Source organism: Borostomias antarcticus (genome assembly GCF_949987555.1).
Source record: "Borostomias antarcticus genome assembly, chromosome: 18".
Classification (NCBI taxonomy): Eukaryota; Metazoa; Chordata; class Actinopteri; order Stomiiformes; family Stomiidae; genus Borostomias; species Borostomias antarcticus.
In genome coordinates this window covers 10,137,880-10,162,490 of record NC_140251.1, presented here as the reverse complement: position 1 = coordinate 10,162,490, position 24,611 = coordinate 10,137,880, and the positions used below count along the sequence as shown (strand labels likewise).

Here is a 24,611-nt window from a genome sequence, read left to right as displayed (position 1 = left end):
TAAAGGTTTTACATAAAGACTAATATTTTGTCAAAGGAATTCGTGAATACTGTATTGTAGCTTTCCAATCAAGTGTTGTATGATGCAATGGTATCATTTTAGTACAGTACTGTAAAAGCAATAAACATACTACTTCAGTCAAACAGCCAAACAAGCATTGTGAATGTATCAACCAATTACAAAAAACAATCCAAACACAATCTATTGAGTTAAACAATTAAATTAGAAAACTTAAGTTAGTTCTACCATGGGAGTGTGTAAAGTGACAACATGCAGACATGCAGAGTTCCATCCATAGCTTCCACAAAACTAAAATGAAACAGAATATAAAGATATTGAAATGTAGACCAGTTTCTCATAGGTAAGGCAACATGCACAAATAAAAACCTGTTCAGACGTCATTGTACCAAATAGCCCTGCTTGTGGACAGTATGGCAGACGCATGGTGTTGATGTGGGTCTATTTGAACAAAATTATGAACTTGGGTAACAACTTACACTGTATAAGTAAACGATGGGAAAAAAATCGTCTTCAATCATCTTCTCAGGCTAGTGTTCCATTGGTACCGGGGACAACCCCAATGGTTTAACACTCCATCTAATTAGTTAGATGCAGCGAGGACATGGTAACAATTTATTAAAAACAAAGTAGGATCAAGTCTATAGCACCCAATCATGATCAATCTTGAATAAATAAATATTTGTGTAGTAGCGTATCAGATACCCATTTACCGATGTAGGCTACTCTCTCCCGTGGCTGGATGAAAGGCCAGTACGTAGAAAGAGTTGAGTAGAACTCATATTCACAATCTAAACTAATGATGATTTACATTCCCAACTGTTCAAAAAAATTAACTTTAAAAGTACTCCAAAGAAATACATTTTTAATCTTTAAAAAGATCCATGACATTTAAGACATGATCTGAAAAGGGCACTAGATTAAATAAATGGCATGATCTTAGGTGTCACTCTGTGTGGAGTTATGGTTCCATCATCTGAGAGCTTCAGTATGACACCAGATCGAGAACACATACAACACAGACATGAGAATAAATGCGTACATATTCTCTCTCACTCTCGCACGCACGCACACACACACGCTCTTGAGGATTCACAGTGATGCCACAGAAGGCTCAAGCTCAGGAGAACAGGCTATAGAGATCCTCCCTGTCCTTAACAGACAGGACCACGGTTTAGTTCAGCAAGGCCCCCAAAAAATGTATAACTACCACCAGAATGCATTCTAAGGGAAGGATCGCACATTTAAACAATCCCTCCTGCTTGGAAGCTACTGAACTTCAACCCCTAGCTAAGACATTGCCGTTTACATTTGACCTGTGACAGTGGGCAGCGAAGCTGCTGTCTGTGTTCACTGTACAGGTCACATCAGTTAGATAGGTGGTGTAGAGGTTTCTGTTTGCAGGGGATCCTCACCAGAGGGAAAAAAAAGAAGAACGCATACAGCTCAGGATTACAGCATCAAGAGAGACCTCGAACAACCGTTCACCTCACAGCTTCCAACGAGAAGCAATCAAGAGTAAAGCTATATCCTTTTCATGAGTGAGTGAGTGTGTGTGTTTGTGTAAGTGGTATGTGTGCTAACTGGGCTGGAAATAGTACTAGTGAGGTGTGAGAAATGTGATGCATGAAATAAAAACATAAGAAAAGACAGCGTTGGGTGAAGAGGCTCCTGATCCAAGAGCTGCCTGCTGATGGGGGGGGGGGGGGGGTCTCCTTCAAATCACTACATCTCACAGTGTGTTCTCTCAAACACATTAAACACACAGCCGCTTTTAAAACGCAAGCTAAAATCATTTAAACACATCTGAAATGTAAAAGGCATCAAGAGTTTTGGTTTTCTCGGGTGACCGTACGTCACGCCCTGTCCACTTCCTCGGTCCGTTCACAGATCTCCCGACAACGCAGGTGTCCATTGGTCCGTTAACAAGGCAGTCTGTGTACCCATTGGTGGCCTGAGGGTCAGTGGGGTGGTGGTCCATCCACGTCCCTTCACCTCTGACCTCTGTCCCGGTGTACCCCTGCGGTGCCTATTTGAGGCGCTGGATGAGAGTGTGTGTGAGGCCCAGGCCGAGCAGCTGCAGGGGGGAGAGGTGAGCCAGGCGGGGGAAGGCCTTGAGCAGCCTCTCCCAGGTCAGCTCCAGCAGGCTGGGCACCACCAGCCACACCTTGTACAGGGAGCTGGACCTGCGATTCTCCCCCATGTTCACCACCCCGCCATGGACGTACATGCAGCCGGCCTGGGGGGAAGAGTTAGGGAAAGAGAGTGGGCGAGGGAGAGAGAGGATAAGGGGGAGAGGGGGAGTGTTAGGGAGACAGAGAGAGAGGATAAGGGGGAGAGTTAGGGAGACAGAGAGAGAGAGGATAAGGGGGAGAGGGGGAGTGTTAGGGAGACAGAGAGAGAGGATAAGGGGGAGAGTTAGGGAGACAGAGAGAGAGAGGATAAGGGGGAGAGGGGGAGTGTTAGGGAGACAGAGAGAGGGGATAAGGGGGAGGGGGGGTGTTAGGGAGACAGAGAGAGAGGATAAGGGGGAGAGGATAAGGGGGAGAGGGGGAGTGTAAGGGAGACAGAGAGAGAGGATAAGGGGGAGAGTTAGGGAGACAGAGAGAGAGAGGATAAGGGGGAGAGGGGGAGTGTTAGGGAGACAGAGAGAGGGGATAAGGGGGAGGGGGGGTGTTAGGGAGACAGAGAGAGAGGATAAGGGGGAGAGGATAAGGGGGAGAGGGGGAGTGTAAGGGAGACAGAGAGAGAGGATAAGGGGGAGAGGGGGAGTGTTAGGGAGACAGAGAGAGGGGGTAAGGGGGAGAGTTAGGGAGACAGAGAGAGAGAGGATAAGGGGGAGAGGGGGAGTGTTAGGGAGACAGAGAGAGAGGATAAGGGGGAGGGGGAGTGTTAGGGAGACAGAGAGAGGGGGTAAGGGGGAGAGTTAGGGAGACAGAGAGAGAGAGGATAAGGGGGAGAGGGGGAGTGTTAGGGAGACAGAGAGAGAGGATAAGGGGGAGGGGGGGTGTTAGGGAGACAGAGAGAGAGGATAAGGGGGAGTGTTAGGGAGACAGAGAGAGAGGATAAGGGGGAGAGTTAGGGAGACAGAGAGAGAGAGGATAAGGGGGAGGGGGGGAGTGTTAGGGAGACAGAGAGAGAGGATAAGGGGGCGAGGAAGTGTTAGGGAGACAGAGAGAGAGAGGATAAGGGGGAGAGGGGGAGGTAAGGAATGGAACTAAAGGACAAGGTAGGAGAGTTTTTGTGCCTAAGGTGTGCTTGTGTGTGTGCTTGTGTGTGTGCTTGTGTGTGTGTGTGTGTGTGTGTGGACTAACCGGGGTGACTGCAGCACAGTGGAAGTAGGCTGGCTCAGGCATCACTGCTGGCAGCCTGGTCCACTGGTAGGTGTGCAGGTTGATCTTCCACAGGTCAGCCAGGATCAGATCCCCGTTGTAACCTCCACATATAAACACCTCTGGAGGAGGCAGGAATAGAAAGCAAGATATTTTACATTTAACTCATTTTGCAGACAGTTTTATCCAACCGACTTAGAATAAGTACATTTGTCTCTAGAGTAAGTGAACCGACTGTCCATTCCGGTCATCATCAGTAAAGCCTTCCAGCCTGGCGGCAGAGATGAGGTGGGTGTTTCACTTACCGTCCTTCACCTGCACACAGCTGTGACATCTCCGAGCAGCAGGGTAACCTGCAACCAGAACAACACTCATCAGAGTCCCAACTCACCCCCAACCAGTCCCTCCCTCACACAGACCAAACTCACCCCCAACCAGTCCCTCCCTCACACAGTCCCAACTCTCCCCCAACCAGTCCCTCCCTCACACAGTCCAAACTCACCCCCAACCAGTCCCTCCCTTACACAGTCCAAACTCACCCCCAACCAATCCCTCCCTCACAGTCCCAACTCACCCCCAACCAATCCCTCCCTTACACAGTCCAAACTCACCCCCAACCAGTCCCTCCCTCACAGTCCCAACTCACCCCCAACCAGTCCCTCCCTCACAGTCCCAACTCACCCCCAACCAGTCCCTCCCTCACACAGTCCAAACTCACCCCCAACCAGTCCCTCCCTCACACAGTCCAAACTCACCCCCAACCACTCAGTCAACAACTCACCTCCACCCTCTGTCACCAACTCATCCCCACCCTCTCACTCACCCCCACCCTCACCCCCACCAACTCATCCCCACCCTCTCCCTCAGTCCCAACTCACCCCCACCCTCTCAGTCACCAACTCATCCCCACCCTCTCCCTCACCCCCACCCTCTCCCTCACCCCCCACCCTCTCAGTCACCAACTCATCCCCACCCTCTCCCTCACCCCCACCCTCTGTCACCAACTCATCCCCACCCTCTCCCTCACCCCCTCTCCCTCAGTCCCAACTCACCCCCACCCTCTCAGTCACCAACTCATCCCCACCCTCTCCCTCACCCCCACCCTCTCAGTCACCAACTCATCCCCACCCTCTCCCTCACCCCCACCCTCTGTCACCAACTCATCCCCACCCTCTCCCTCACCCCCACCCTCTCAGTCACCAACTCATCCCCACCCTCTCCCTCACCCCCACCCTCTGTCACCAACTCATCCCCACCCTCTCCCTCACCCCCACCCTCTCAGTCACCAACTCATCCCCACCCTCTCACTCACCAACTCATCCCCACCCTCTCCCACACCCCCACCCACTCCCTCTCTCCATCATTCTGGGACATGACAGCACACACCTATTTTTTTGTGAGGTTTGGTGACTATCTCCTCCCAGTAGTTGGTCTCCAGGTTGTAGGCGTGTATCTGGTGTGAGAGAGAACATCAGGTCATATAATACAAGTAGTTGTTAAGAGAAGGTTTCCACCAAAGGCTGACAGCAGCTAGACTAGCAGTCTGCTTCTGAGGTGTCTGGGTTTTAGCCAGGGGGTGGTTTCTGCCAACCTCCTGCTAGCTATCCCCCAGGAAGAATTCTGTTCTACCTTGTCAAGTGTGTATGAGGTCCAGGAGGTACCCCCTCCGAGGATGTAGATCCTCTGCCCATCGTGGGCCAGCTCATGTCGGTACCTGAACAAACAGAGACAATGTTACACACACCTGGCTTTATCACACTGACACTGTGGGGAGTAAGTGCTCCAAATGTGCCAGAGCAATGTTTGCTGTAATTTTCAGAATACTGTGCTGTAGAAATATAAAATGTATCCCCGAAAAATGTATTAATGATTTCCTTGGAGAAGTGCTGATCATTGAGGTACGTTATCAATACCAGTTTTTCTACAGACAGTCTGGGCCCTGAGGGACTTGCCCACCTCTCTTCGGGCAGGTCTGTTGGTGGGTTGTTGGGTTTCAGGTGGGTCCAGGCCCTGGTGGTGAGGTCCAGTCGGTGCAGGTCGGTGCTGTACACATAGCCTGTCGTTCCTCCAAACACATAAAGGTAGCCGTTTATTATCACCATCGCCTGGGAGTGAGAGAGAGGGATGGGGGGGGGAGAGTGGTAGAGGGGAGATGAAGGGAGAGAGAGAGTGATTGAAAGACAAAAGAACAGTGGAGTCAGCACAGTATCGAGTAGAGGTCAAGTCCCAAACAGACAAAAATAGCTCATCCTCAATTTTGTCGGGTTGAAAGTGCTGTTGGTTGGCGCACAGAGGCGAGCGCCTGCACAGGGTCAAAGTTGAAATAAACAGAACCTTGAGCGCCAGAACTGAAAATAAGATTGTCACATCCTCCATTGAAAAACAATGTGCTCTTGTGTGAAGCCGATCTGTGTTTATCATGTGAATGGGCCTTAAGGAGCTGTCCAAGAGGAGGGGGCTGACCACCTGGCCATAGATCCTGTTGGGTTTCTTCCCCCGACAGTTGAGCAGGTTCCAGCGTTTGTACTGAACGTTGCACACATGGACGTCGTTGCCATTGTTCTCTCCAAACGGGATCCCAGTCCCGCCGAACACCAGCAAGTTGTTGCCATGGAGAACCGCTGAAGGACAGAGAGACGCACACGGGTCATTAGTCTCACTGCTGGCTCATGTATGTTAGCTCAGGCAGACCCATACGTCACATCGATGTTCCCAACACCTCACACATAAATGAGCAAACCTCTGTATCTCTTTCCATATTTGGTAATTAGGGCCGACAAAATGGCAAATTAGTGATAGTGATAGCACTACCCCCAGCAGCCAGCAGGTATAGAGGAGAGCTATTACACACACACATTGGTATAGAGGAGAGCTATTACACACACACATCGGTATATTACGCACACACATCGACAACACCGTGCACGGGAAAGCAGTGAACAGAGATGTGGCCAATTAGTGATTGTGTGCTCCAACAGGTATCAGGACTAGTCATATAGAAATCAATGCATCGTCTTATTGACAGACCGAGCAGAGAGCTGACACCTGACGCCTCACCTGACATGGAGGCTAGCTCTCTGGGTATGTATCTAACTCACCTGACATGGAGGCTAGCTCCGTGGGCATGTATCCCTCAGTGCGGACCTGAGACCAGGTTGCCGTGGCGAAGTGGAACCTCCACAGCTCTCTGAACAGTGGGTAGTCCTCGTTCTCAGAGCCGCCCGCCTCGTGAAAGTCGGGGTTGTAGCCTCCGAACACGTAGAGGTTGGTGCTGTCTGCCACACAGCGGTGCCCGCTACGGGCTGGGGGGGCTGAGTGACCTGGGGGAGGGGGGGGGTTGGACAGTGAGGTGAACAAGAACAGAATTTACTAAGTACATGAACTTATAGACTACTTACTGAGACTACAGGGACTGACTGACAGACTAACTGAGACTACGGAGTCTTACAGACTACTTACCGAGACTAGAGTCTTACAGACTACAGAGACTACAGGGATTTACCCACTACTTTACTGAGACTAGAGACTACAGGGGCTTGTTCAGATTCAGAAATCTATCTTGCGGGAGTTGCTATGAAGAGGGAGTGTCATAGAATGGTCAAATAGAAACATTGTGTTGAATAGATACACCATGTGTTCCTCCAAAGCTCTCTCTGACTTTTAGAGAGCATAGCTGGTGACGCAGGACAAAATGGCGAAGGACACTGAGGTAATTAAGCAGGTCTCCACCAGATTTCTACCTAAATACATAATCCCTCCAGTAATTCCATAATCTGTTCCACAGATTACCAAGAACATGGCAGTACTGTGCAATATCAGACTGTAACAGAGAACATGGCTGTGCTGTGAATGTCTGATTATAACAGGTGTCACTGTGTCGCTCATCTACTCTCACTTGCCCATGTGAGGATTTCCCCATCGTAGCTCTGAACTCTGGTTATGAACCATGGATCCCCCCCCGTCACGAGCTCTGTATGTTATAACCTGACCTAATTCTGTGGATGTGCAGGTGCCAGCACACAGGCTAAGTGACTGGGGTCAGTTTGTGTAATGACTACCAGTGTAGGCCTGAGGTTCCTCAATGTCATCATCAGTAGGAATGCTATAGGCCTCTGTGTGTGTGTGTGTGTGTGTGTGTGTGTGTGTGTGTGTGTGTGTGTGCGCGTGTGTGTGTGTGTGTGTGTGTGTGTATTTTGGAGTCACTGAGGCCCTGCGCTGAGACAGACAACAGCTCTATGGGATCCCTGATACTCCTGACAGAATGACAGGAATTCTATTGGTACTGGCTCTAACAGTTTAGATTTGAATTCATGATGATGGGGACTACTCTTCAATCTTCACACTTTCATAATAATCATACCTACCATCACATTAATATTCAAAATACAATGAGCTTTCCAGATGAATACAGTACAACAGGCTTCCAAGAAGCCAGGCTTCTAGGCAGAACAACACTGATGACAGATGGTCCCACTCAAGCCCCCAAACACACATGCAGAGAGACAGAGAGAGAGCTGGGGTCTCACAGAGGAATCTAGAGAGAAGAGGACACAACAGAGCCATTCAGAGGATGACAAAAGGAAAGATTGTCTGAATATAAAGAAAGGAGGAGCCAGGAGAGAAGGTAGGCCCTGGACTATCACCAGGAGATGGAAGAGAGATCCAGGAGAGGGAAGAGATATCTCTAGGAGGAGGATAAAGGAGAAGGAGTAGACACGTAGACACTTCTGAGAGCCGGTCACTCAAAGAGAAAGAGCAGTGACAGGCGGAGAAGGAGGATGAGGAGGACACTTCCTGTGGTCGTGGAAAGAGGAGGAAGAAAGGGAGCATGGAGGACAGGAGGAGCAGGAGAAAGGAGGCCACAGAATGGAAGAGAGGAACATTAGAGCTTGAGAGCAAGTAGAGGAATGGAAGATCGGGCATGTTGCAATACTCGAGTCCAAAGGGGTGTGGTTAGTCTGGGGGGTTGAGAGGAGGAGGGTGTGGGGATCTGGAGAAGGGTTAGGGGGGGGGGGGGCGTTACCCACCTTCTCTCAAAAACCTGTTAGGGATGCGCAGGTTGGGGCACGAGGGAGAGAAGATCCGCCGAGCTTGAAGCCATCGCGCCCTCTTCTTAGTGCCTGCTGGTCGCCACATTCAGACACAACGAGTCACACAAACACAGGGGCGCGCACACACACACGCACGCACACACAAAGATGGAGGATGATTGCCAATCACAAAACTAAAACGTAGGCTACTTACAGGTCTAACCATACATAACCAGGACAATTAAACAATGATGATTTGCTGCTGAAATTTTCTACAACCACTAATACATGAGAGGCTACCAATTGAAGGAGCTGACACACACAGCCTACCATTGACTGCCCTGGCCAAGATCTTTCAACATGACCAAGTGGGGCATCCACCAGGCGGGTAGGCCTATTCAAGAATGAAAGGTAGTAGGGAGGTAGGTAACGTTAGGTAGCCTACTTTATTAATCCTCGGGGGGAAATTCACAATATTAGGCCTACCCAAAACTCAAAATAAATGTCATTGTGCGAATTTACCAACCAATAAATTGGCATATTTGAGAACATATTTCGCATATTCGCAGTTATACCATAGCAAATGAGACACCAGACACGCGAGAAGAAGATCTTCCGCAGCAAACTGCTGGCTACCGTTGCAGGCCTGTGAAGTTTGCTAACGAACGTTAGCTAACGGTTACCTCTGCAAAACACGTTGCCTTTTAGGTCGGTTTGTTATTTCTCCTAAAATCAGTTCCTTGCCAGTATCTAAATTCGGTGGCTAGCTAACGTTAGCTAGCTCATTTATATTCCGTTGACTAGTAACGTAGTTGGTTTGTTTACCTGAATCTCTGATGTAAGGCCTCCCCGACAGCTTCTCGAATTTGATGAGCTGATTCAAGCCGCTGCTACTTTCAGCCTCTTCCGCAGGGGACATCGCTATCGAAATATTGTAGAGTCTAAAAAGGAGACTTCGAAAGTCCAGTATAAATATTGTGGCATCAACCCAGAGGTCGAAGACCAAAATAACAAAACAAAACACACATGCAACCGGAGGCCAGCTGGGCTGGGCTTCTTGACCAATCAGAATTTAAAAGGTTGCATTCAAGAGCCACAATAGTCTGTAATGGTTTTAAAATTCCTTGCAAAAAAATACCACAAGCGAACATAATATAATAGGGGAACTTTATTTGCACATAACATCTAAATGGAAAGTTATCTTTGGGGTATTTCACAAAGCTGGCTAACTGGGTAAGCCAGCCTGACTTTTGCAGTGAGTAAAACCTGGATAGTCTTCAAATAGGCCACATAGAAAAAATGTCATGCAGGCTTACTCGATTAGCCAACTTTGTGGAATACCCCAGTTTAGACTTCATGTGACTACACAAAACAATAATGCTTTTAGAAAAAGTTACAAATTAAAACTTGCGTTTAAATTGAATTGCCGTTTATAGCCCATAACACGATAATTCAACTCACCTCATGCTAGATCCTAGATATTGTTATCACTGGTTTGGAAATAAATGATTAATGACCCTCAGCCAACATGCCGTACCAATCTTTCCTCCAGATCCTGAGTTGCTGAATGAGGCCTGCTGACGTGTTGATCTGGATTTAAAGCTCAACAGGATAGGCCACAACAAGCAGAGCAAATATATCAATTTTCTGATATCACTCTTGATTGCGTTGTTACTTCACATGCTCTGTCCAACGGTTACATTTACCTATAATGGCCGTATTGACATGAGGTGCAACACAAGATAAAGCATGGGCTTACTTAAGTATTGCTTAGTCTACTTGTTCTCCTGCGTGTGTGTGTGTGTGTGTGTGTGTGTGTGTGTGAGAGAGAGAGAGAGAGAGAGAGAGAGAAACAGTGCATCTACAGTAGCCTAGCAAAGCTAATAAGAGCCTCTAAATCTAATTAATCTAAATCCACTCAACAGAGAATGCGAATGGGTTTAATCAAATGCCATAATGAAATGAAACGATCCTAAAATCTATAAATGCTGAAAAGCAATGATGCTGTTTTGACTTCTGTGCCATCTGTGCCAAACTGAAGCAGGTTGTAATGGCTGCTGGTAATCTGCATCTAGAATTATGATAAACTGAAATTAATGCACTTGCAAGTTTCTTTTATAGATACATTTAGGTCCGAACACTTAAGAAACGCCAGCATGTAAAAGACTAGTTTTGGATGAGCGCTTGTTTTTGCAGTTCGAGCATAGAAATACTACATCTAGAACCTATCCAACATTAGCATGGCGATAAATTATGACTACATGCATAGGCTACTTAGTGAACTAACTAACTAAGTGCATAACAACTGTATAGCACCATCCTTGCGTCATTCGTTTCAGTTAGATAATAACATAAAAAAAACAAAGCTCAACAGAGCTATGTCGTTCTAGTTTAGCGTATTTCTATGTTCCAAACCCACTCGATGTCGCTTGGGATTGATGTCATTGGCGGAGGGATAGAAGCTCCAGAACAGGGGTTCAGAGACAGACAGACGGTAGTGTTGAGAGAAAGTGCTGGAAGAATATCTACAAGATTTCGTTCGATGGACAAACCAAAAAGGCGAACGATTAATTTACAGTTGCTGGTGTCATCGAAGTGAAGTATAGCGATAGCATTGGAGGCAATTTTCATATTGTCACTTCGTAAAAGGATACAAAAATGTCGTCTCCAAGTCCGGGCAAGAGGCGAATGGATACCGACGTGGTGAAACTGTATCCTTTTCGGGATTATTCTGAGAACATAGCTCAACAACAGACACAGACATGCACAATCCTATTCTTGACAGCTCTGTAGCATTTACTTAAGTGACATTTACTGTTTGGTAACTGACGGGAGCTTGTTCATTATCAGACTGTGTTGTAAGAGCAAACAATAACATATGGGATGTTGTTGGGTTTTCTGACAACTAAAGTGGAAAAATGTTTTGATGATGGTCTCCACCGCATACTGGATCTGTGGTGGATCTCTGCTGTTGGTCGAGCCAGTCTCGGCCAGTTCTGTGTTTTGCTAACGTGACGCTAGCTAGCTAAAGAAAACAAGACAACTAGCTAGGTGCTAAATTCAACACAAAAAAAAAATCTTATTCAACATGAATCACATAAGACAATTGCACATTACTCAACGCAGTTAGCTAGACATACGTTAGCTAGACTACGTTTCAGTTGGTTTGCTTACTTGCTAGCCCTAGCTAATTAGCTGCCCAGCTCAATTCGATCATCATGGCTAATGTTAGCTACATCATGTGGCATGACAGGGACATCACAATAACTGAATATGACGCTAGTCATCGTTGGACACAGTCACTATGTTTGGCCAACGTTTCCTACCGATGTCTCAACTTAGACAGACTAGCTTAGCTACTGTCCTCCAACAGAGCAGTTGAGCAGCTAGCCCAGAGGGCTCGATTGCTGCATTTTGTTTACAAGCCATTAACAGGTCGTCCTCCCTTTGTCCAGATTGTGATCCTGTTTTGATTTCAGTAGTAGCCTAGCTGTGAGCTGTCTTTCCCCAACATTGAGTAATAACAAGGGAGAATAACGTTTTATTGCTGACAATATGTTAGTTAGCTATTGTGTGGATGATTGTTTTGAATGTCGATGGTACTTGATGTTAGGTGATGTCTATTGCTACCATCATGTCGTCAACCTGCAAAAGGCTTTCAGCTTTCATCTATCGTGTTTGAACTCAGGTTTAATTAATGTAGCTTATGTTGTCTAATTTGATTAAAATATCAAATTCTGACTAAAGTTCAAGCTTAATAACCAGATCTCTCAACGTATTGTCAGCTTGACAAACCTTTAAGAAACGGGGGAGTTATCAGAATGATCTACTGAAGTTGACGTGAAAGGTTCTGGCTGCTGATTGTTTTGTTTTTGTCCTCCTGCAGCGAGAGCTCGCGTTCTGATTGGTTAGCCTGTTACCATCCGGAAACTGGTAGAGGGCGGGACTTAGGGAACAGCTGATCGAGTACCAACAAACGTGCAGCACGGGCGGAGGGGGGAGGGACTAGAGGCAACCAGTGGGGTGTCAGTCAAATACTTCGAGCCGTAAGCTGGGGCCCAAATCCTGACATTAGAGAACAGTCAGATTATTATATTTTCCTCAATCAGACCATACTTACTGTAGTGATGCTTCCACTACACTTGGTCTACATTGGTCTATGTAGGTACGTTCTTAGAGAATTACACAAGGGGCTAGTTTCGAAGGAGACATTCCTGAGGTTAGGCAGAGTGTGAACCATGTCCTCCTGAATGTATTGTGTTAAAGAGGCCACTGTGGCTTACAATGATTATGGTTTTAATATTGCATGGAAATATGTAATATATGTTTAGGCCTAGATATTTACATAGTTGGTTGTTTAGATCAAAACCTGGTAGGAGCATGCTCCTAGGCCTATATGTGTCCAGAAACAGGAGGGCCACTCTGTCTCCTGACTGACAGGCATCTGTGGTTCTCTGAGCTGCTGCCACAGGTGGGTTTTTCTGGGAGCAGGCTCATTCATACAGACCTCTCAGTAGGGTCACACACACACATGCACACACACACATGCACATCATGCACATCATGCAGACACACAGAGCTGGGAGCAGGCTCACTCACACACTTGGACCACATATATGAAGAACATGTTTGTGGAAGAGAGAGAATGAGTGAATGTGCATTTTCAAAAAAAGTGGGGGTGGACTGTTTGTGCTTAGCTGGTTTTCCGCATATGATAGCCTATATCACCCAGAGCTGTGTGTGCAGAGCCCCGGGCCTAAGTCTCGCTCTCAAGATCAGCACCTTTTGTACCCTGTAACAAAGAGACATGAGGAAATGTGTCAGAGGAGGCGTCAGGGATGTTATTTCAGGGTGATGAAACACAGAGTAACGTGTGTGTGTGTCATCGTTTGTGACCAATCACCCTCTCATACAGGTCTGGTCTCAGGGCTGTTGTTAGACACCTTCTCGGTCCTCACCACTCCCAGATGTGTTGACATGAAACGCTTTTGTCAGGGCTGTTCGCATGCATAGAATGACACTTTTGAACCGGAGGCCTAATTCCCAGACGATCGGTGCTCTTCCTGTGTGATTTCTGTGTGTCTGATGTCTCTGATAAGGCTAGTGAAGCCCAGGAGATGGTGAGGCTGTAAGCAGAGCTGAACAGAGGTGGGATGGTGATCCTGGTCCGCCGCTGGTCAGGTCACTGCATTATTGATCTGAGGATAGCTGTTATTGATCCTGTTTTTGACCTCCTCCACCCTGAGGAGCTCTCTACTGTATTACACGGGTGCAGCTCACCTCTGGCCACACTCCGACTGAGACAGAGAGAGGGAGACCTACAGAGAGACAGACAGTGAGAAAGGCAGTCTCTCCAAGGTTGACAGAGAGTTTGTCAGGGTCAGTGGGTGTCGCTCTCTGTCAAAGCCCTGATGCTGTAATAGATCGTCACGGTTGTGAGGAAATACAAGTTTAGTCACTCTAGTTTCTTTTTCAGAGTCCCTGTTATTCTGCTTTAGTCAGCAGTGTGTCTAAGTGAATTCAACCTATCTTGTGTTTCCAGCGTCCTTCCCTCTAGTGTCTGTCCCTCTGTCTCTGTCCCTCTAGTCTCTGTCCCTCTGTCTCTGTCCCTCTAGTGTCTGTCCCTCCATCTCTGTCCCTCTAGTGTCTGTCCCTCTGTCTCTGTCCCTCTAGTGTCTGTCCCTCTAGTGTCTGTCCCTCTGTCTCTGTTCCTCTAGTGTCTGTCCCTCTAGTGTCTGTCCCTCTGTCTCTGTCTCTCTAGTGTCTGTCCTTCTGTCTCTGTCCCTCTAGTGTCTGTCCCTCTGTCTCTGTCCCTCTAGTGTCTGTCCCTCTGTCTCTGTCCCTCTAGTGTCTGTCCTTCTGTCTCTGTTCCTCCAGTGTTTGTCCCTCTGTTTCTGTCCCCCCAGTGTCTGTCCCTCTGTCTCTCCTCTGTGATGTCTCTTTCCTTAACCATCCACCAGCATTGAGAGCAAGCACGAGGTCACCATCCTTAGTGGACTCAATGAGTTTGTAGTCAAGTTTCACGGACCTCAAGGAAGTGAGTACTGTTGTTGCTGTTTAAGTCAGAGTCTTTATTTTCTTGTGTGTTTGTGTGAGACGCTGTGCTCATGTGTTCCTAATCCAAAGTTTGTCTTTCAGCTTCTTATGAGGGAGGAGTGTGGAAGGTCCGAGTGGACCTACCAGACAAATACCCATTCAAATCACCATCTATAGGTACTGTATGAACACATGTAACCCTAACCTACCAGAAAAATACCCATTCAAAACCACAATCTATAGGTATTGCATATGAACAGATCTGCTACTGTCTCACAGTAAAGTCCTGAGGAAGTCACCAAAGCTGCTTACAGTAGATGTCTGTAGGGTTAGGGTTAGGCTGTTTCAGTAATCAAATCAAACTTGATGCAGAGAGAGAGAGGGGGGGGGGGGGGGGTACATACTGTATACTGATTATGTACCTAATATTCTAGAGGGAAACAGGAAAAAATCGAGCAACCACATGCATAGTGTAAATACTACATTATAAGAAACATAACACTATCAAAAATAAATGAGTAAATAAATACAAATATTTTACCAGAATGGTAGGCAGCCATATGTTGTACAGTACAGTAATAGCTTGTAGGGTGAGGGTTAGGGTGATTTCCATCTGTCTTCCCTCTCAGACACGGGTGTCATTCAGGGACTGATTCTCTTGTGCTTCTGCTCACAGGATTCATGAATAAAATATTTCATCCGAACATCGATGAAGCGTAAGTGTTTTCACCTGATTGTGGTCGTGGGCCTCTGATACGAATCCTGATCTTTATAATGCCTGAAAACGAACCACATATCCTGATCTCTATATTAGCTGGATCTCCGTTACGCTAACCAGTGCTGCTCTGTCTGTCTTCCAGGTCAGGGACTGTGTGTCTGGACGTGATCAACCAGACATGGACAGCTCTGTACGGTAAGAGACAGCCACAGGCCATCCTGACCCAGCACACGCTCACAGAAACAGAAGGCCATCCTAAACACACACACACAAAATGTGTTTTGGATGATCAGATCATAAGTGGACAGTGCTAAATACAAGTGTAAACGGCCACCAAAACGCATTGTGAAATGTGTCCTCAAACCACTTGCCGAGACTGTCTGGATGCATTTGTCCACATATCTTTAGTCATCTAAACGCTAATGCATCCTGATGCGTCCCCGACAAAGACAGAAAACATGTCATCAATGCAGGATAATTTTTATCCTTTTTCCCCTTATCCTGTGCCCTTTTGCAAGTCGCTAATCTAAACCGATGGAATAGTCCTATTATGTACTATTATGTCTTCAAACATCTTCAGTTGCTTTCATGCACACTTTTTTGTATGAATCTGCTCGAAGTCAAAGCGGCTGATTATTGATTTGTTTACATGGAACAGCTGTGCGACACGCATGCAGGCAGGAGTGAGTGAGTTACTATGGTTACTATATGAACACAAGTGGTCAGCTGGACACATTTGGAGACGCATGGTGTAAATGACGATGTGTCTTGCTGTCCACTTGTGATCTGATCGTCCAAAATGCATTCTAAAACCAAGTCTAAACAGGGTCAAAGAGACAGCAGGGCATCCTGCACCAACACACACTCACAGAGAGTAGACAGACAGACAGACAGACAGACAGACAGACAGACACACCCACAGAGAGAAGCAGGGCATGTCACAGAGAGTAGACAGACAGCCATGGTGGGACAGTAGATGGCCATGACCGTAACATGCTCGTATGGCTCAATCCTCCAGCGTGGCGGGCCTTGCCATGGCGTGTGATCTCCAGGGCGCAGGGCCATGCGTCATCCCCTGACATTGCCTGACTCATGAGCCGAAGGAATGCAATTCAATAATGATAATACGGCTAAGCACACTCACAAGTCGAATATGATAATAATAATAATAATAATAAGCATTGGAATTTATCGTCATCATATCCCCCTATGTTGGTGCATTATAGCACTTGTGTGGACATGTTTGACATTTTTGATATAAACGCCTGTTGGGCATTTACCTTTTTCTCCGGTCTCCTGAGTTGTGCATTTGGGTCCAGTACCAACCAAGCCATAACATGCACAAGATGAACAACATCCCAAAACTATACATTGTTGCTACTATTATTGCTATTCCATCTCATGTTTTAGGCCTACCTACTGTATATATGTTGATACTGTTGATACTACTATTGTGTGTAGGCCAAATCTGTTATGGGGATATAGCCCTATAGGAATTCATATACGTCGACCATACCAGCATTGAATAGTTATGCAATGATGACGATTGATCCAGCACTAGTGGTGATACACTCCCATGCTTAGAGGATAGATCCAGATTGTGCTTCAAGTGAATAGATTATGCTTATATCCCGCTGCAAAGACTGATCTGTAAATTGATATGAAGCTTATATATCCATGCATGTCATCACACAATTCGTTTAACTTTGTTCATGGTCATATTATTGAATTGCATTCCTTCAACTCGCATGTGAAAGCAAGTGAGTTGCAATGTCAGGCAACCTGAGGCGTTGACTCATAGCAGTGCGTCCTGCAGATCAGAACTGAAAGGCCCCGTCCTGCTGAGGATGGTGCCCTACTGGCATGGAATCGGCCATGACCCACAGCGCAGACAGACAGACAGACAGCCAGCCATGGTGGTTCAGAAGATTGCCATGTCACAGAGAACACACAGACACACAGACACACAGACAGACAGACAGACAGACAGACAGACAGACAGACAGCCAGCCAGCCATGGTGGTTCAGAAGATTGCCATGTCACAGAGAACACACAGACACACAGACACACAGACACACAGACACACAGACACAAAGACACACAGACACACAGACAGACAGACAGACAGACAGACAGACAGACAGACATGATGGTTTAGTAGTGACACTGTCAGCCTCTGCCACTGAGGGTCAGTAAGGGGGTAAGTATGTGAGTGAATGGGCTAGGCTGGGCAGTATTCTACTGTACTCTACTGTACTCAAGTACACTACTACACTCAAGTGTAATGTTCTCCACTGTACTACTGGACTTCACTGTACGCCTCTTTAGGTGCAGGTACAGAGAACCTAATCCTCTTACAGTCCTCAGTAATAACTGAACACGTGTCCATGCCTCGGGCTGCAAGGTCGCTAAGCAGAGCAGAGAGCACATTGTAATATTATGTCAGTGTGGTGGGGCAGTTGGCACAACTTTACTCACTTGACTAGAAGATGGCATGGAAGTGCCTTGTTTTTAGTTTTGGGGAGTTGCTGCTATCTAGCCCAGACACCCTGGTTGATACCTGATTACTTAATATTAGAGGGGCAGATGCCTCTTCTTCTCTGTGATCCAATAGGACTAGCAGTTATTATGGCAGATTAGAGACCTCTGGTGGTTGGCTGTAGTAATAACAGGCCCAGACACAAAGGTCTACGCATCAAGTACATGGATGTCTAGAGGTAGTCACTGAGGTGTATTTGATAGGAGAAGGGAAAGTCAGGTTTTCTCTGATGAACTTCATACATATATGTTGATGACTAGCTCACTCCCTCCTCTACACTCCTTTCTACAGACCTCACCAACATCTTCGAGTCGTTCCTGCCCCAGCTTCTGGCCTACCCCAACCCCATCGACCCGCTCAACGGAGACGCCGCAGCCATGTACCTACACCGGCCAGAGGACTACAAACACAAGATCAAAGGTGGGCCTTTGCTTGATAAAAACTACAGATACCAGGTCCTCTGTGAGGGAAATGGCTGCTGGAACCTAGTACTGTAACGCTATAGTCACACAGCTAAACTACAGATGAGGCCCTATAGTTACTAGAGATCTTCATGGGTCTACCTGAACTGTAGATCCGAGACCCGACCCCGGATCTGTATGGGTTAGGGCCCACATTTTTTATGGTCAATAGGGTCCAGGTCAGGTCGTATTGTATTACTGCCGGTCCCAGGTCTGTTTATCAAACCCGAATACATTTGCCTGTGTCTGCCATGTTTGGCCATTTCCCAGACACCCTGGATCCTCTTGTCTGCTACCATGCTACCATTGTTAGTACTATCACAAACATGTTGGTACAAAATGATATCAATCACAGAGCAAGATTGTACTACATTACCCAGCTAAACTACATATGAGTAGGGCTGTAGGATTGTATCGATACAACGATGCATCGCGGTACGTAGTCTCGCGATACTGTATCGATCTTTCAGCCCGGAGTATCGATACAGCCGGGCGCTGTAAATTTTTTATTTTTTATTTTAATTTTAATTTTATTTTTATTTAAAATTTTAAATCCAGTTTAAAAAGCATATTCTACAATATTAGGTTAAAAAAGCATACATATAAATAATTTTGAAAAACCATAAATACTACAATGATGACAGTTTAAAAAGCATGGATATCAAATGTAAAATATTTATTAGCTAGCTCTCTGTCCAGTCATTGAGTTTGAGTTATCTATATAGTGCATTTGAGCCATTCAGTTTTCAGTCTTGAACACTTAAAATCTTTCAGTAAATGATGCAATATCGCAATACGTATCGTATCGTATTGTATCGTGACCTCTGTATCGTGATACGTATCGAATCGTGACCTGTGTATCGTGATGCGTATCGTATCGCGAAATCCAAGATGATATACAGCCCTACATATGAGGCCCTTGCGAAGGACAGCAGAGTATACAGTACTGTTGATGAGATGACTGTCTGACTCCCTCTCCTCCTCTCCCTGTTCCAGAGTACATCCAGAAGTACGCCACCGAGGAGGCTCTGAAGGAGCAGGAGGAGGGCGCGGGGGACTCCTCGTCAGAGAGCTCCATGTCAGACTTCTCTGAGGACGAAGCTCAGGACATGGAGTTGTAGTGAAGGGGAGACTCCCCCCCCCCTCCACCACTCAGACTATAATTTCCTAAAGACCAGAAGCAGACTATTATATTTAAATGAGGCTGTTTTTTATTACTAAAGAAAACAAACAAGGATTTTTATCGCTATGTGAGAAGTGGTGGGGTGACAGCCTACAGCATCACCCTGCTAACGCTAACCCTGCTAACGCTAGCCATGCTTTAGGGATTCACTTACCTGCTTAGCCCCCTCCAGACCCCCAGCACCCCAACCCTCCTCCCCCCTAGCCCCCAACCCTCTTCCCCCCTAGTCCCCCAACCCTCCTCCCCCCACCCTCCTCCCCCCTAGTCCCCCAACCCTCCTCCCCCCTAGCCCCCAACCTTCTTCCCCCCTAGTCCCCCAACCCTCCTCCCCCCACCCTCCTCCCCCCTAGTCCCCCAACCCTCCTCCCCCCTAGTCCCCCAACCCTCCTCCCCCCTCCCCCCAACCCTCCTCCCCCCTAGTCCCCCAACCCTCCTCCCCCCTAGTCCCCCAACCCTCACCCCCCCTAGTCCCCCAACCCTCCTCCCCCCTAGTCCCCCAACCCTCCTCCCCCCTAGTCCCCCAACCCTCCTCCCCCCACCCTCCTCTCCCCTAGTCCCCCAACCCTCCTCTCCCCTAGTCCCCCAACCCTCCTCCCCCCTAGCCCCCAACCCTCCTCCCCCCTAGTCCCCCAACCCTCCTCCCCCCTCCCCTCCTCCCCCCTAGTCCCCCAGCCTTCCTCCCCCAACCCTCCTCCCCCCTAGTCCCCCAACCCTCCTCCCCCCTAGCCCTTCTCTTGGTCAGGTAGTTCTCCGCTGGACGCTCCAAGCCTCTAAAATGAGAGGAGCCGCCAGCTTGGCAATGTGAGGTGCATCATGGGAAGACACGGATGTGACTGCGAAGGCAGGAAGTTTAGTCCCTCCGCCCCAGCTGTACCCCTGGTTGCCCCCGTCTCACCTCACCCCTCTTTTTAACAATACTATATTATCATTTTAAAATCGTTCGCTGCAGAGAAGCTGCTTTTTCGGGATCCGTTTTCATCTTTGTTTTGCCTTCCCTCGGGACTGCATGGGAAGCTGCCATCACCATCCCAGGACCACGCCCTCCCCAGGACGTGTTTGTCTCACTCCGGGCCGCATAGCAGGACGCCTGCTGATGACCTGTCCTGCAGAATGACAGATCCCTCCTCCTGATGACCTCTCCTGCAGACTGACAGACTCCTCCCCCCGATGACTTGTCCTGACTGAGACTCCTCCCCCTCCAGGCCCCAGCATGCAAACCTGCTAACCCACCTGACTGGAGGTCATTGAAACTGATACATACATGAGAACATGCCGTGTTCACCATGTAAACATAAACACCAGCACATGAACAGAAACCTACAAACCTACTGTACTCAGCCAGACTGTGTGTGTGTGTGTGTGTGTGTGTGTGTGTGTGTGTGTGTGTGTGTGTGTGTGTGTGTGTGTGTGTGTGTGTGTGTGTGTGTGTGTGTGTGTGTGTGTGTGTGTGTGTGTGTGTGTGTGTGTAAATGAGAAAGATAGTGTGCATGTGCAAAGTTGTCATACAGCCCAGACTGGGACCATAGTCCCTCCTCATAAGTTACAACACACACACATACAGACACACTCTCTCTCACACAGACACACACATACTCTCTAATTCAGACGCACGCGCGCACACACACACACACACACACCACCCACTGATGCCTAAGAGGGGAGAACCAGAGATGAACATGGTCAGAGGGGGTTCCTTTCACAAGACGTTCTGTTTAGGTGTCTGACACTCCTCCTCCTCTTCTCCGTTCTAAGTGTTATTCTGAACGTCCTTCTGTACATTGTGGCATGGTGAAGCAGAGTGCTGTAGGGCTCTTTCTATAGCTGTAGAAAAGATAGAGGACACCGCCTGGAGGCTGGTTTAGCGAGAGTGGTGCTGGGTGGTGTTCAGATGTACCAGTGTACTGGATAAATCAGGTCCTTGTTAAACTGTCTGAACTCTGCCTATTGCTCGTGTTAAACTATAATAGGTGTTTGACTTGCGTAGGGATAGATAGTTTGCCAGGTGGTTAATCCATATTCTAATGTCTTGGTTTTATTAGTTCTACTAGTGCAGTGCCCGTTCAAAACGTGCCTGTTGGGAACGGGCCAATTGCTTGGCCCCTGGTATTTTGCTGCTTGTAGCTTTCTTGAGAACCGCACATTTAGACAACTTCACACTCAACACTGCGCTTCCTTGGGTCCTGAGCAATATGTTTGCCGAACAACCTAACACAGTGCCCGATTCTCGACAAAATATAGAAATACAGACAAACATACAGAGAGTCCTTCCATTATAGTATGATAACAAGTTGTCGTGGAAAGCTGAGGTGGTGAATACACCTTTATCCCAAAAAGACCAGTTACACCCCCATCTCTACTCTCTCTTATGCAAATGTAACTCGTTATTATATTATTGTGCAGATGTGCTCTGGTCACCATGGCTCTCCTCTATCCCATTGTTATGTTGGTGTATAGTCAGTGATGTCAGGCTGTGTGTCCCACTGACATCATCAACATTCTATTGTTGGACATCATGTCGGTCGATTGACTATAAACCGGCATTAAGTGTGTGCTGTAGCTGTAACACAGGACTGTGCTGGTCCTGGTCTCACCTGTCTAACCCAGCAGCACAGTGCTGGTCCTGGTCTCGCCTGTCTAACCCAGCAGGACAGGAGAGGCATTCTGGGAGTCTTCTAGAAGGGTTTCTGAGGCTCAGGCTAAGTATTGATGGCCCATTCCTTCAGCAAGTTGGGGCCAAAATCTAATCTGAAATCTAGAAGCATAATTGAAAGTGTCTTAGTGTATGTCTCCTCTCAGAGAGGAGCTGTCCCAATGCTGTCCTGGAGAGCTAGAAGACGGATGTACAGCCCTCTGTTACAAGTGTGTTTTTCAGTTAGAACAAATCACAACCTTACACCACAATTATCAAAGTGGGATGTTTTTTTGTCTTGTATATGAGACACTTGGCGAAAAGTAAAGTTGGATCCAAACTGATGTAATCCTTTAATTGTTTATGTCTCATTCTTGTACATGCAAAGGTAATTGGACTACACTTATATAGCACCTCTATCCAAATGCACTTTACAATGATCTATCATTCACTCATTCACACACACATTCACACACCAATGACGGCAGCTGCCGTGCAAGGTGCTAGCCTGCTCATTGGGAGCAATTTGGGGTTCAGTGTCTTGCTCAACGACACTTCAACATGTGGACAGGTGGAGCCGGGAATTGAACCGCCGACTCTGCGGTCATTGGACGACCCGCTCTACCTCATGAGCCACAGCCACCCCCAATAGGCCTACAGCACATGGTGCCAAGATTCCAAATATTAATATTATTTATTCCTATTCCTATTTATTCCTTTGAAGCCTACCATATTGTATTTTAAAGCTTAAAATACAATGTGGTAGGCTTCAAAGGATTAACCACTGTGGTTAAGATGTTGAAACAGGAGAATGACCATCGTGTGGAGCTGTTCATCAGTATCTGGATATTAGTTATACTTTATGATTTTGAAATGATGATACGGAGCCTGTTATTTGTTTTGAACCTCTGACAATGACATTGAGGACTTGTCTAGAACTCCCCACATTTTAAAAAGCACTAAATGTGCTTCCCTTAAACACACACAAATAAACCATTAATTCCCACCACTCATCCAAGAACACTTCTCCTACATTCAGTGTGTCTTGAATTGTTTTCAGTCTTGTTTTGTAACAAACAAAAAATATCGAAATCACATAATTTGTCCACTGTGTGGCAGCAACCTATTCAAGATCTGTTTTATAAGCCATGTAATGGTTCACACATACTTGGGAGTTCTACATAAGAGTTCTAGAATCGGAGCTACGTGAACGAACAGAAGCAGGAGGTCTGAAAGTATTGTAACCTATCAACAGAGATGGGGCCGGCACCCGGGGGCCCTTGAATACCAGGGGCCCCGTTTCGAAAGCCCATCAACAATCTTTTCTCTTTTTTGATGCCCATTCTATAGAGCCCTCTGACTACCAGAGACCCTGGCCCTCTATAGTGTCGCTATCACTACAACAGCCACAACAAACGGTGCCGCTATCTGCAGTAAGAAAGCGATGAGCGGACTGCCCTGCAGCCAACCAAACAAATCTGTGAGATGGGACACCGCTGATGTGCAGAGAATTAGTCATGGCTCTAATCTGTTCAATCTGATTCTGCAACGCAATTCGATTATCCGCGATGGTGAAACAACATGTACGATTTAATTTCTAAAATAGGCCCCCTGCATGTGCAAATATCAGATCCAATCCCATACGATTCTCGATCACTGCCTTCCGCATACCAGACATCTCCTCATTAATCAAACCCAAAGCCTCGGTTCTGTTGGACAACGTTCCGAATGCCACTACACTGTTTCTCAATGTCCGTCACTAATAGTTCGACCCCCACACTCGGCGCAAAGAAAAGTAAAATATCCTCCCACACTCCGTGTTGAGTGAGTAGGCCGTCCACAACCCCCGCCTTAACCTCTCTCCTAGTACGGCGGGTGTCCGAATGGTGAGTGGATCTTTCCCCGACTAACCCTTTAACATGTACCGCCAACGCTGAATCCCAATATCGGTGAATAACCACCCCTGGCAAGGTAAACCCCAGAAAACAGGAACCCGTCCAGTTCCTTGGTAGAACCGAATAGGCCGTTTCCCCACAGACCCAGTAAACACCCTCTAGAGTGCGCAAATTCAATTTTCCACATTTCTGGGTATAGCAAAGCTTAGTGTGCAGACACTGACTGTGCCCTACACTCACTGCTCCTCCCTCTCTGTAGACAGAAATAACCCTGAGTCTTTTGCGGGAGAGGCACTGGTGGACTGATCTGAGCCCATCTCTGCGGTCCTAACTCCTCGTCTTCCGTAAAACCCTCCAGAGGAGACACACCATTACCTGAGCAATACCTCTCTCCAGCTCTGCATCTGACAATAACCTGAGACGGTTGATGTATCGTCGCATTAGGGTAAAGTTAAAGGGATGTGCCATCTGAGGCACCCCGCTCGCTTTGGAGTCTGGGATCTGCATACACACAAAACATGATGACACATTCCTCACTGACGTAGCTACCTCATAAGCCCACTTCAAAGCAAGGTTCTCCACGGCTGACTGTGAGTCCAACCACGGAGAGCCACAGGATGATAAAACACAAACCCTTCATTATAGCAACCTGAAACCTAGTCTGTTAGTTCGAAATCGAAGTGTCTTCTCCCTGAGAGATGATCTTTAATTGCTGTGTGTATCTCTGCTGTGAAAGGAAAATTACTCCAGATCCGAGTGCCCCCGACCC

At 47.2% G+C, this 24,611-nt stretch overlaps 2 protein-coding genes across 5 annotated transcripts; one reads left to right on the top strand and one right to left on the bottom strand.

Annotated features, from left to right (window-relative positions):
• Window positions 1–32: 32 nt before the first annotated feature.
• LOC311321012 (kelch domain-containing protein 10-like) lies at window positions 33–9,938 on the bottom strand. Of its 4 annotated transcripts, none has more exons than XM_084452880.1 (11): window positions 9,842–9,938; window positions 9,206–9,333; window positions 8,378–8,473; window positions 6,449–6,670; window positions 5,817–5,971; window positions 5,307–5,455; window positions 4,980–5,064; window positions 4,737–4,803; window positions 3,656–3,703; window positions 3,333–3,472; window positions 33–2,257 (listed from the first exon to the last, which is right to left on the bottom strand). In XM_084452880.1, exons 1-11 carry the CDS (start codon window positions 9,844–9,846, stop codon window positions 2,048–2,050), a joined length of 1,305 nt encoding a protein of 434 aa, XP_084309006.1. In that variant the 5' UTR covers window positions 9,847–9,938; the 3' UTR covers window positions 33–2,047. The 4 variants fall into 4 exon arrangements, with proteins under 4 accessions (XP_084309006.1, XP_084309007.1, XP_084309008.1 ...); XM_084452881.1 differs by having other exon boundaries at window positions 8,378–8,470; XM_084452882.1 differs by having other exon boundaries at window positions 8,378–8,470; window positions 9,206–9,895.
• A 940-nt stretch (window positions 9,939–10,878) lies between these two features.
• Window positions 10,879–19,645, top strand: LOC311320717 (ubiquitin-conjugating enzyme E2 H-like). The gene is made up of 7 exons (XM_084452532.1): window positions 10,879–11,091; window positions 14,341–14,417; window positions 14,519–14,593; window positions 15,093–15,132; window positions 15,277–15,329; window positions 17,966–18,094; window positions 19,132–19,645. The coding sequence occupies exons 1-7, from the start codon at window positions 11,039–11,041 to the stop codon at window positions 19,254–19,256; spliced, it is 552 nt and encodes a 183-aa protein (XP_084308658.1). The 5' UTR covers window positions 10,879–11,038; the 3' UTR covers window positions 19,257–19,645.
• Window positions 19,646–24,611: the final 4,966 nt, after the last annotated feature.

What these genes read in the sequence shown, in the direction of transcription:
- LOC311321012 (XM_084452880.1), bottom strand. An exon ending in GCCTTACATCAGAGATTCAG is followed by an intron (nt 8,474 to 9,205) that starts GTAAACAAACCA and finishes TGTGGCGACCAG; the next exon opens with CAGGCACTAAGAAGAGGGCG. An exon ending in ACAGACCTGCCCGAAGAGAG is followed by an intron (nt 5,065 to 5,306) that starts GTGGGCAAGTCC and finishes CTGTTTGTTCAG; the next exon opens with GTACCGACATGAGCTGGCCC.
- LOC311320717 (XM_084452532.1), top strand. Translation starts at nt 11,039, where the DNA reads ATGTCGTCTCCAAGTCCGGGCAAGAGGCGAATGGATACCGACGTGGTG. An exon ending in GATACCGACGTGGTGAAACT is followed by an intron (nt 11,092 to 14,340) that starts GTATCCTTTTCG and finishes ACCATCCACCAG; the next exon opens with CATTGAGAGCAAGCACGAGG. An exon ending in GACATGGACAGCTCTGTACG is followed by an intron (nt 15,330 to 17,965) that starts GTAAGAGACAGC and finishes TCCTTTCTACAG; the next exon opens with ACCTCACCAACATCTTCGAG.